This window comes from Meleagris gallopavo, chromosome 3, assembly GCF_000146605.3.
Source record: "Meleagris gallopavo isolate NT-WF06-2002-E0010 breed Aviagen turkey brand Nicholas breeding stock chromosome 3, Turkey_5.1, whole genome shotgun sequence".
NCBI lineage: Eukaryota > Metazoa > Chordata > Aves > Galliformes > Phasianidae > Meleagris > Meleagris gallopavo.
Genome location: NC_015013.2, coordinates 47,811,999 through 47,824,288, shown reverse-complemented (window position 1 = coordinate 47,824,288; position 12,290 = coordinate 47,811,999). Strand labels below are relative to the sequence as shown.

Sequence of the window (12,290 nt, the reverse complement as noted above, 5' to 3'; positions counted from 1 at the left end):
AAAAAAAAAAAAAAAACTATCCTAAACTGTGATTGCAGAAGCTTCCTGCCTGCTGTTTAAGTGAAAAGTATACATATTTAATCATTTTACAAGAGTAGAGCTCTTGGCTTTCCTGGAGCTATGCCAATCTAGCAGTTCTTACATAGGAAAAGTGGGGTTTTGCTTATTCAAAGGCAGTTTCCGAGCTGCATTTCGCAGTGCTTTTGTTGCTAACCCAGCTGAAACTTCACCTGACAGAGGTACTCATTGCCAGTGGTCAGTTCTGTCTGAAACAAACCAAAGGCCAATATTCTATTTATCTTTTATTAAAATGTCTGACAGCTGCTATTCTTGCATCTAGTTTCGTCAGCTGCTAGGCCAAAATGCAGAGTGGAGAAACAACCACTGCTCCAGAAAACAGAGACAATGGCTCCAATCTGAAAAAACATGTTTTTATATTATCCCTCTATCAGATACACAGTTACTGTTCAGTAACAACTAATCTCTGTATCCTCTTTTTCTGTGCATAAATTATTCAATGAGCCAATTTTCACGTGAACCTTCGGGTCTGTTTTTGGGTCTTGCATCAACCAAGATTTTTTAAATTCACAGTCATTGTGTGGACTTCTGTTGGCACCACGTACCTATTTTTTAACTGATTGAGTGCCCCCACACTGGAAGAAGGGTTTAAAGGAGAGCTGAACAACATGTGCTCAGCTTTAGCCGAAAACACCAGGAGCTGCTTTGAAAGGTTCCTGTTTGCCCATATTTGCAGCTGTTGTTCCGGTAGGCAAATATCTTATCGCCGCCTATTTTTTCCGGGCTCGGAAAATGTAGTTCGCCCTTTTCCTGATTCAGCCCCACAAAGGTGGGGCACAGCACTCTGCCCTTTCCATACCGGGTTATCAGCTCCCCCTCCCTCTGGCACCCCAGAAGGGAGGACACAGAGGCATGTCCTGTTTGAAGGCCACCCATCCCTGCCCAACCACGACCGGATCCTGGCCCCATTGAGCCAGCGTGGGCAGGACCTGGGCAGGACAGCTGGGCCTGGAAACCCCACCCCGGTAATGTCGTGACAAATCCAGACAGCTCAGGCAGCTCCCAAAGTGAGACATGGAAAACAAACTCGTGGAAAGGAGGTGGCTGAATCTTTGAGCGAGGTGACCCAAGTCTGCCTAACTTCAACTTCAGCAGGGGAAAGGTAGCAGAAGTTGATTGGTGATTAGAGGACATTTGTTAGCTGGAATAAATGAGCTGAACAGTGCTGCTGAAGTCAAGAGGCTACTCCAGTTTGCCACAGCTGGCTCAATCAGTGAAATAATAGATTTGTTTTTATTGCTGGTGTCTGATAATAAGATAGGTAATCAATGAAACCCAACTTCCTGAGGAAAAAATGATTGAAGTCCATTGGGAAGAACCTGCCTCCCGAACAAACATCTGTATCTGTAAAGGTGGTTTAAGGATCCCACCTTCTTTTTACACAAACCAGCAGGAGCCAGTTATGGGGCAGCCTGCAGGCAGGTCGTCTGGATCAGAGGTGACCTCTCTGTAGAGGATCTGCCTTCCATGCTCACAGCCAGACCCCGGCCAGATCCACAGAGGGATTTAGACACCCACATCCTCCACAGTCCTACTGGCCCGGAGCAGAAGCGGGCTGCTCGGCTCAGCACTAGGGAAACATCCCTGGCTGGAAGACTCATTGTTTATTCTACCCACTCCTTCCTGCACCGTCTGCCTGCCATGGAGACCAGGGAGAGGGGAGGGTGCTGAAAGGCAAAATCTCTGGTCAAAAAGTTGCGCTAACATCTGGAAGGGGTGGCTGAGAGCCTTGGTCTGAACCTCTGTTCTATCAGATAGACCTTTGCTCCTTCTGCTTCAAAAGTTTAAAACGCCCCAGGAATTTTGGACATCACACTAGGTCTGTGTCTCAGCCAATAGGCTGATCCCTTCCTCTCCTATTAGCACAGTTTAGCTTTGCTGCATTTAAATAATAACCGTAGTCAGCTGAAACACACTTGCAAAAACGTATTTCATGTATAATGTATTTTGGCAAATGGCAGTGAACCCTTCATTTTCCAGTCTCAGCCTCCCTTCGGTAACTGCCATCCCCACTCACAGCACTTTCTCCAAATACTCTCTCCCTCCTTTCCAAACGGGTTTCAGTACTACAAAACGACAGCTTTTCTCTGATTTAGTGACCCTCTTGCTACGCAAAGCTGTAATTTCTTGCTAGCCTAATTGATCCTTTTGTTGATATTGCAGATGTGTAAGTTTACATATCTTCTAATCTCTCCTTTGTATTATAGCGACATAAATCTGTGGTTAATACTTCATTAATTTCCTAAAGGAGGCAACTTCCAGCATGGTATGGGAAAGCTGATGACCCCACTGCTGACGAGGGCTGTTTGAGTAATTGGTTTCATTGCTTTTGCAATAAAGCTAAACAAAGCAAAATATATGTGTCTATAAGCATGTATAATGCTTGAGTAGAACAAAAAATACTCCTTATTCCTTGGTTTTCCCCACTGAAACTAAAAAAGATTAATTGCTTTGTTCCATTTGATACAAAAAGAAATGCTTTCTCCTGAACATGTGTACACACAAGAAAAAAAAAAAAAAGTGAATGGCTAAATTTATGAAACTGAGTGGGGAGAGGAAAGCAGAATCCTATTTTGTGCAAGAGCAAAGACTAATGCAAAAGAGGAAAGAGATCTGGATTAATTTCCATTCCCTGACAGGGAAGATTTAAACTGACATTTCTTATCTCCCAGCATAATGCCCTGGCTACCAGACTATTTGGTGTTTTAGGTTGCCACGTTCCTCATGCCTCCTACTGATCTTATTCCACCTGCTTTAAATATTTACTCATACCAGGACTGAAGCACTGTGTTCTCATTTTCCAGGTGAAAGTCCTAACGACCATGCTGGTGAGTCTTTCCCATCGAGGCCGCCCCAGCAGCTAACAAATTACTCTATATTAACTGAAATCTCATCATCACGTAGTCTGAAGGACTCTCAGCCATTCAACTTTCCAGTGTCCATGTGGCTGGGAAATATTTTTAAGAGGTTCCTCCACACTCTAGGAGATACTGTACTCACACTGGTTCCCCTGTCACCTGCATTTATGTCCTATCAATCTGCTGCCTAGAAGAGAGCAAATATCAAAACCTCCAACAATCTCACGAAGCCTCTTCTGAAAACGAAACAAAACAAGTATGCGAGAATTCAGCTCAGACTGTCTTGTCATCTGGGGAACAGCTAGAGCTGTATTTTTCTTCCTCCTTACCAACTGCAAAGGTTGGTTCCTTCAGCTTTCCCACTTTCCATACTATAACACTGAAAAGCCAGTCCCGAGCCACTTTCTGAAGGTCAGCCTCCAAGGGAAGTAAACACGTGTTTTACCTGCAAGATGTCTGTTCTAAGTTATTCTACAGTTACTCTGTGGCATGTGGTTACAGTCCTCAGATAGCTCCCAATTGGAGGTAAAGGGCATAGCACAGTCCTCTGCAAGAGGAGTTGCTCTGGTGCTGCTGAGCCTCTACTGACATCAGCTCTGGCTCAAGGAGCCTCCATGCCCTGCCATGAAAAGCAGATTTTACAGCAGTTTTCATCCTGCCTTTTGTCCTAATAAGGGAATAAAGCCCTTCTGGTAATCACATCAGTTGGAGCCCCTGCATGGAAATGTATGGGTGTGCACTAAAAACCGTGCCCCTCGTTTAGCAAATTATTCTGCATAGCTTTTCTCTGTGCTGTTTCACCAGCAACAAAGGGAAAGCAGGTATAGATGCAGATGCAGGCTGCCTGAAACCTTCGAGTCTTCTTTTTATGGGGATGTAAGGCAACTTCATATATCATGCAGCTGGGCCTTTTCCATATTAGTAACACAGGACTCCCAGTACTTATACTGCTTAGGAAAACAGAAATGGGCCTAAATCCTAGATCCAGATGTGAATTTGGCAAATAGCTCCTTTACAATGGGGCAACGAAATATCTCCGATCCAAACACTTTTACATTTTGAGATGTTTGAAATCAACTTTGCACCCATAGCAATTCATTAATCATATCTTTTAAATGTTTAAACTTCAGCTAGAACGTAAAATCAACATTTAAGGTTCTTGACAATTTGTCTTGAAATTGGCATCGCATAAAGTTTCCTTCATGAAATAGAGTGTCTCAAAGACATTTTGGTAAGTAATTGCTGCCCTCCTGTTTTTCTGCCCTCCCCTCTTTATTTTACTTTAAAACAGATAAAGAAAGGTAGGGCAAAAAGTGAGTATTACTGACACAAATGAATTCTGCTGAATTTCATTTCCATTATATTTTTACATAACTAGGAGCTCTTTTGGCAGCCTCCCACAAGAGACATAATAAATTACTTTTGTACCAGTAGAGGAATTCATTTTCTCTGTTTCATTTAGCAACAACATGGCTGTGAATTTCAGACAAGAGTTTCTAAAACGTCATCATATTTTTTCTGCCTAATGTCGATTTGGCATTTTTCCCTTTCTCGCAGAAGGGCCAGAAAAGAAAAAACAGAGCAAGGCATCAACAAGTCAGTTGTGCAATGCAGGTAGTGGACAAGTACACTCTCTGAACAGGTTCCCAGGTTTCAGCAACATCACCCTTCTTGTTAAGGCAACCAAAGACTAGAGAGCCTGGATTCATCCGTCCAAGGGCTTTTACCTCCTGACACGGCCTGAAGAAGCTTATTCTCCTCATGCAAAGCCACTGCCTGTGCTAAGAATAGACACGAACCTTCAGGCTATCAATATGTGAGCTCAAACATGGGGAAAAAAAAAGGAAAATAGAAGTCCAGTAAAGTATCTGTGCTTCGCACACGTGATCAGATTAAAGGCTTCCATGTTCTAAAATGCTGCATTCCCTTCCCTCTTGATAGCTTTAATGGGGCCTTAAGAGCACCCAGCTCATGGCGTTTTGGCTCATGTTCTCCTCCATCTCACTGAATTGCTGATGCTTGAGCACAACAGGAGACACAGCCCACCTCCATTGCTTCCTTTTACAGAATTTTTGCACACAAGAGGTATTTTGCAAGTTCTTTGTACATGCAGGCCAGATGTACATACATTCCACGGGAATCATGGTAGAGAAAAAGCCGTGACTATCCTCTCTTAGCCTCATCTACAGAAAAACCAGGGATGTTCTGGCACCGGGGAATGCCCTCATGTAATTAAGAGCAGCCTCAGGGTTTCTGCGAGTCGCTCATAGTTGCCAGCATCTCCCAACTCATCTTTTGCCTTGGGAAACCTCAGCTTTCTCTCTCCTCTTGTACCCACACAACTCCTCCTACCAAAATCATATCACAAACCGTATCACTAAAATGATAAAAGAAATATCGCTAATATCGGTTCTGACACGCTGTCCTAGAGAGAAAGGCTGCCGAAAGGAAAACAGACGACAGCCAGTCAAGAAATTGGCAGCATGGGGAAAATGGGATCTCTCCATAAGGTCTCTCCTTCCAGAGGAGTGCACAGCTGCACCACCTACAGCCCACATCTCTGAGGCTCAGGGTGGATTTTGCTGATAGTTCTGCCCATTGTATAAATTACACGACATTCCTCAGATCAGTAAGCATCCAAAGGGAAAGGTAAAGAAAATCTGGCTGATTTTTTTTCCCTTTGGAAATATTAGGGGAGAAATTAAAAAATAGTATTCAATGTAGAGAGCACCAAACCCAGCACTTTTTGGTTACTGTTTCTCCCTTTTCTTTTTTTTTTTTTTTTCCCAAGTGATCTGTTTATTTTATTGGACTGTCAGGGTTTTCTCACGTCAAAGAGAAGCCCTGTTAATAACATCCCTGCATGACAGCATCAGAACCAAAAACCCAGTGCTTCTGAAACTTGGTGGCCCTGCCAGCCGACAAACAATTGCATCTGCTAACAATGCTTTCTGTTGTTTCTTTCCCTCTGTACAATGAAACTTTGAACGTCAGCAATTAAATTACTGATAGAAACTGGGATGTGGGAGTGCTGGGACATATTGAAAAATACTTATTATAAACAATGTCTTCTTTTTATTAAGAAAGGAGTAGAGAAAGCCACATTAGGAAAGCTTTTGAAAGAAATGATGTGGTAGATTAAAGGATATGAAGATCAAAAGGAGAGTGGATATGGGTATTACAGCCAAAAGGTTAGGAATTAAAATTGCATTCCTTAATACAGATTAACAGTAGTATTTGTTATCAAATGTGATAACTGAGCGAAGAAAGGCAGTTTGAGATGGTATGAGCGTGTGACTTAAAATAAGGATCAAAACTACTAGAGCTCATGGCTGTCAGAGGCTGAGCATCCGACCCTGGAGGAGCCCTCTGCTAGCAGCGGGCTGATTCACACACACTACAGTCAGCTGGGATCCTCTGCCTGCTTTCAGCTCGGTCTGAGTCCGAGTGTAGGAATAAAGCTGAGTTTAAACCAAAGGGCATTATGCTTCCCTTCAAACAGCAGGACAAACTCTTATCAGAGAGCATTTCAGAAAGAAACAGCATGTGCATAAATGTTTCTTGAAAGGATCAATTTGGCACAGTTTGTTGGTTTTGCTTCAGAGAAAAACCTTTGAGAGGGAATAAGAAAACACCTCAAAACAAAAGGGCTTGGGCTAAGCCGTGCTTAACTTAATCATAAAAATTATATAGATCTTAATTAAGGGGTATAAAGCTTAAGCTTGTCGATCTGTTTACAGCTATATGTAATATCTTCCGAAAATCTTGTTCCAGTATCAGCTAACAAAAGTGGAAAGTTTATTTAGATTATTGTTCTGCTAGATAAGATAAAAGCTGTGATAACACCGCTCAGTGATCAGCCTGCTTAGCAGTATGGATGCTGCATCAGTACTCACCCCCGAGGCTGCTGGCTGTGTGCTTGGGGAGGCATTTTTGCTACAGTCATCTGAGTTAGTAGAAGACGTGGATGTTGGAGTCATAGGAACTGCAGTACTACTGTTACCTGAAAGATCAGGGTCTGGCATTAAAAACAAGAATTTTCCGGCCAAGGAAAAAATTCTAGCATCTCAACTATCTTATCTTTTCATATTTACCAGAGCATGCCTTTGACTTATTTATGTTCTTAGGTTTTCGTTTCCTTGTCTGAATTCCTTCTTTTTTCATAGCAAGCGGTCGGGGAACCTGAAAAGAAAAAATTTCCACACCAACCTTAGAGTTGTGTGTGTGCTCTAGTGACCAAAAATCAAAACTAGACTATAAGAGCAAAGAGTGATGTTCAATACGCCTGTTCAAGTCATTTTTCCAGTCACAACGTAGCAATTCCAAAAAAACATTGTGTTTTATTTGAGCAAAACCATGAGTTGTTTCAAGGGGAGTTTTATCGGAATAAAGAAGTGGGAAAATGTTTTTGTTGATGTAGGCTAAACAGCTTTTCCAACAGCTCAGTTGGTCCACAGATTAACAGCACCAGTTTAAAGAAAAAAAAAGCACTGTTTGGCCATAGGTCATATGACATTAAACTGGACTGGATGTATCTGATCCCTAATTCCTTTTCCCAGTCAGTTGGGGATTATCTTCAGAGATTTGTTCTGGAAAGCAAGAATGCAAATGAGAGGAAAAATTCTCCTCTCCTTGCAGACCAGCTATGCAAACCAGATCAACACCAGTAAGCTTTTTAGGACAGAAGCTTCACACCATAATCAGCGTAGCATTTGTTCTTATAAGCAGTTCTGCATGTGATACAGGTTTAGAGTGTCCAAATTTATGTTTGTAGAGAAAATGAGTTCAAAAGTCAGCTTTGTGTTTTCTGTATAATCATAGTGATTATAGAGAAAACATTGGCTTAAAATGTATTTTAACTTCATGATAACACAAGTTTGGAAAAATACAGTTCAGCCATGTGCTTATTATCATTATAATGTTTAAACCAGTGATTAAATTTATTTTTTTTCAAAGGCTAGACCATGTACCAACCACTCCTAATGCCCACTTTCTTCGAACACATGCGCTCAGCCTTAACATAACCCAATGGGTCACCGTGGGCTCCAAGTCTCAAACCATATTCCATCACATTCAAGTTATTTTCTTCCTGCATTATTGCCTACTAAGGCTGAAATCACATATAAAGTTTCTCTGGCATACCTATGGTTGTAATTACATCTAAAATTTTGCCGAACCAGACTATGAAAAGCTGTCATATTTTTTTTTTCACTGACTGAAATCATGGTAACAAAAAGACGTCTGCCAATTATCCCGAAGCAGTTTCTTCACACAGATCTATACAAATTTGCAATGACAAAACACCATAACTTGCTAAAAAGAGAGAGCCATTTTCCAATGCCATTTTCAGTCATTTTGTCAATTTTATACACTTCTATCCTTTTTTTTTAACTCCATAGTCCAAGACTACTAGAGTCAACAGAAACTTTGCCCTGGCTTTGGGAAGCCAGATGCCACCCACATGCTGTGCCCAAAGCCACCGCAGGGACAAACCTTCTGCCAGCACTCACCCGAGCCTGGGGGACAGGGCAGCCAGGTGTGAGGGGACATGGTACACAGGCAACATGGCACCTAGGCCAAAAGGGACTTTCTTACCCCGTGAAGCTTCATGTAGAGGCCGCAGGCATTGCAGACGGGCTCGCCCTCAGCGTTCCGGCGCCAGAGGGTGGTGGTGGTGGTGTGGCAGTTGGCACAGGACAGGCCGAGTCGCCGCGACGAGGGCTGTGGGCAAGGGGAGGCAAACACACGTAAACAGGTGGGCAGGAGCAGACGGTCAGTGTTTTTGCAGTTAACATTCAAAAAGCAGGGATGGCGGGGGCTTTTTTATAACATTTCTGAAGGATATCCTAGAATTGACTCAAGATTATCCTCATTTTCAAGGCTGGGAAGATGGCTGGAAGAGCCTGCAAGTCGCACTTGGAACCACCGACTGGGGCCTCTACTGAGACCAGTGGGTTTTTCTCCAGCAGGACAGACCACAACACTGCTGCACCAAACACCTCCCTGCAGTCCCCAGTGAGGCCACGTTGCCTCCCGGGACACAAGCAAGAAGCCTGGACTTGGGCAAGGGAAAGGGGCTGAGGACAGCTTTCAGAGAGGGGAACACATCAAAAAGCATCACCTTGTGGAAAGGCTTCCTTATCATCCTGTGCTATATTATCGTGTGAAAAACAACATGTCTTGGGAAGGAGTTTTATGGGGGGAGCTTTCCCTCGGCCATCAGAAAAGCTGGTGTGGGACAACAAGGTCCACACTGCAAATAAGCCATTTATGGCACTCTTCCGTGGAGTTTGGAGCCAAGATGAGGCAACCCGGTATCAGAAATAACCGCATAACCTGGCGCTTTATGGCTGCAGGCTGTATATCATAAGTGAAGGCAGTCCTCATAAACATGTGAAATGAAGGTGAATGGGTTATAAAAGTTCCTGTAACAAGTGATCTCTTTTACGTTCATCACAAGCAAAGAATTCCAGCTACATCGTAAATCTATTATTTTTCAAAGTATCGCATTGTCAAAAAAAAATATAAAAAAAGCTGTGACTGGCTCTGTCTGGCAGCCAAACGAGTTTACGTGGAAAAGTCAGCTTTAGAGAATTGCATTAATCTTATTTTGACTATAAAGCGCCCATAACTGAAATGACTGAGTTGAGGGTACTATGCCCTTCCTCTTGAATCATTTACTGCTGGGTTGTTAGGCACAGCTCGGTCACCTTTGATACCACAGAGCCGCCTGCCACTTGGGAAGCACACAGCGATGCTTTGAGCATGGAGAATATTCCAGAGTAATGACCGAGTTTCTTGAATTTGGGCTGTCCCAGTTTCTTTCACGGGAAATTTGCCATTCTATGCTGCGGCTCAGAGCGAGCTCCAGATTTAATAGGATTTGTGCAACTTTGGAGCAGTAATTCATTATTAATTGCACAATAATAACAATTAAAAAAACAACCAAATGTAATACAGGCTGAAATATATACATATACTTTCTAATCTGAAAAATCCAATTCTCACAAAAGCAGAATTTGTGGTCTCAAATACATATAAATACGCTGCCCACTGCACTCCGCAATTCAGTATGAGTTTCACATGGAACAGGTTATAAAAAAAGTTGCTTGTAACACATACGTTGTGTTTTCTTTCTTTGCAAGCAAAATGCCATTTCACTGCTAAATCTCTCGCAAGCAGTCTGGTGTAAATCTTCTTTAATTTTATTTCCGTAGCTTTGCTCATTCCTCTATCTAAACAAACGAGAGTTTTGGGGCACATTTTGAAGCTAAAATGGCTTTTCCACCGCAGGAATTTTATCAGAAACTTTGGGGAAATCTAAACATGTTTAGCATTTTCAAAACATTTTCCCTTCTCACCTACATATTTCCAACGGCGTGAGCACGCAGCCGCCTCTGATTTATAGCTCTGGCCAGTGTGCTTGGTGCAGAGTGTTGCACAGAGCTATTTCAGAGTTATTTAGCCGAGGTGTCGGGCTGAAATCAGACTGCTGCCTGACTCTCATTCAGTCTCCTCAGCCCTCTCCCTCCTTGGAAACGGTGAGCAGGGTCGGGGAGAGGTATGAGCCCATCAAAATCTGCGCCCAGCCACGGTGCCATGGGTAGCCGAGCTCCCCACTAAGGAGATAACACCTCCTGCAATGTGATTTGGTGCACAGCCGGCTACAAATACACAGGCACCAAGCGGCAAACAGCTCGTGCCCCAGCGCTACATTAACTTTGTCCCTTTAATCAGAGGTGAGGTCGTTTTGGGAACAGGGACTGTCTGCTCCCCGAGTGTCCATTTTTTGCCTTCCCCCGTTAAAGGCATTAAATTCAGACCATTGTGAAATAAAGGGTGAGTTTAAACGTTACAAAAATAGGGACGGACTGGAGCAGCTGGTTTGATTGAAAGGCTCTTGAAGGGTCGATCGCTTTGCTACGCCGTCTCCATACACAAGGGTCCAACCATCAGCTCGGATTATAGCGGTGTGATTTATTGTGGCTCGCTCCTAACAGCCATTACCAAGGCACGGATTCTTTTTCCCCGCTGACCTCCACCCAGATTTGCTAAACATAATGTGCAGTTCCCACTTGGTAAATTCTCTCCTCGCCTATTCAGTGCCAGCCGGAGTTATAAACAGGGGCTCTGGTTTGTATTATTTATTTCCCCCCCCTCTGGTTTTAGGAGGATATTTTTAGAAAAATTACCGCTCATTTCTTAGGAGTCAAACAAAACAAAGGCTATTATCGTTGTTTAAACAATTGCTTTTCTTTGAATTATATACAAAACTTGCTTACGTTCCCAAGGATCGAGCTCTCGGCAAACAAAGCAGGTCTGCAGAAATTCCTAGCGCTCTCAACAAACACTTTCCAAACCTGATTACTTTTTTTTTCCCCCCAACCTTTTGGAAACTTTTGGAAATAAATCTCCTCACACCGATGGGCTCCACTAATGCAAAATAAACCCCAAGCACCTGTGTATGGTCAGAGGGTCCCTAAGAGAGGCCCTTTGCCTGTGCCACCACCGCGCTGGCCTCCAAACTGAGACACCTCAGTGGCGTCCCTACATCTCTTGCACCCAACACCCGGCCCGCAGTCCACACTCACCACTCTCTTCTGGGGCTTGATGAGGGGCCGGCTGAGGCCGTTCATTTTGGTGTAGAGCCCGCAGGCGTTGCACAGGTAATTCCCGGTGCCGTCCCTCCTCCACAATGGGGTCTGGATGGAGCCGCAGTTGACGCACTCGCGGCTCTCGGAGAGGTCTTCCAGCAGCTCTGCGGACAGGAGCGGGGCACTGCGATGAGGCACTGCCGAGCCATTCCCTCGCAGCCCCCGAGAGTGAATTTTTTAAAAATCCCCCCCACAGCACCTAATTTGTTGTTGTTGTTGTTGTTCTCCTTTAATCCCACCAGACTCGCTCCTAGCGCAGCCGCTGCCGCCGAAACGCCCCGCCGAAATGCCTTGCGGCAATGCCCTGCCGTAGTGCAAGCCGAAAGCTCCTGCTCTTCGCCCCCAGCTCCGAGCCCACCTGCGGGCCCGGGGCGGCTTTGCTCGGTGTCCCCGCCGGCCGCGGAGCCGTGCGGCTTTCTGGTGGGAAGCGCCCAGCGAACGGGTACGGCTTCGGCTTGAGGGAGCCCGGGCTCCCATCTACAAAGGGGAACGAACGCTTGGCTTATTTGGTTCAATTCGTCCTCGACGAGAGAAAGAGGGGGAAATGGAAAAACGGCGGCGTTGGGCCACCGTGCTCCGACGGCTGCGGAGCGCTGGGAGAGCGCTGAGCACGGCGTGGAGCAGAGGAAACGCGAGTGTAAAAGCGAACGCCTTCCCCCTGCGAATCTCCGTGCTTTATCTATTTTGGGGGGCAAAAAAA

General features: G+C 44.4%; 1 protein-coding gene across 1 annotated transcript in view; it reads right to left on the bottom strand.

Annotated features, from left to right (window-relative positions):
• Window positions 1–12,285, bottom strand: part of GATA6 (GATA binding protein 6) — a gene marked incomplete at its 5' end in the record, with an annotated part of 15,068 nt that extends 2,783 nt beyond the window's left edge. The window contains 5 exons of the mRNA XM_031552877.1: window positions 6,833–6,939; window positions 7,031–7,118; window positions 8,532–8,657; window positions 11,528–11,694; window positions 11,790–12,285. Coding sequence (XP_031408737.1) covers window positions 6,833–6,939; window positions 7,031–7,118; window positions 8,532–8,657; window positions 11,528–11,694; window positions 11,790–12,285 — 984 coding nt within the window. The remainder of the gene's footprint in view (window positions 1–6,832; window positions 6,940–7,030; window positions 7,119–8,531; window positions 8,658–11,527; window positions 11,695–11,789) is intronic.
• Window positions 12,286–12,290: the final 5 nt, after the last annotated feature.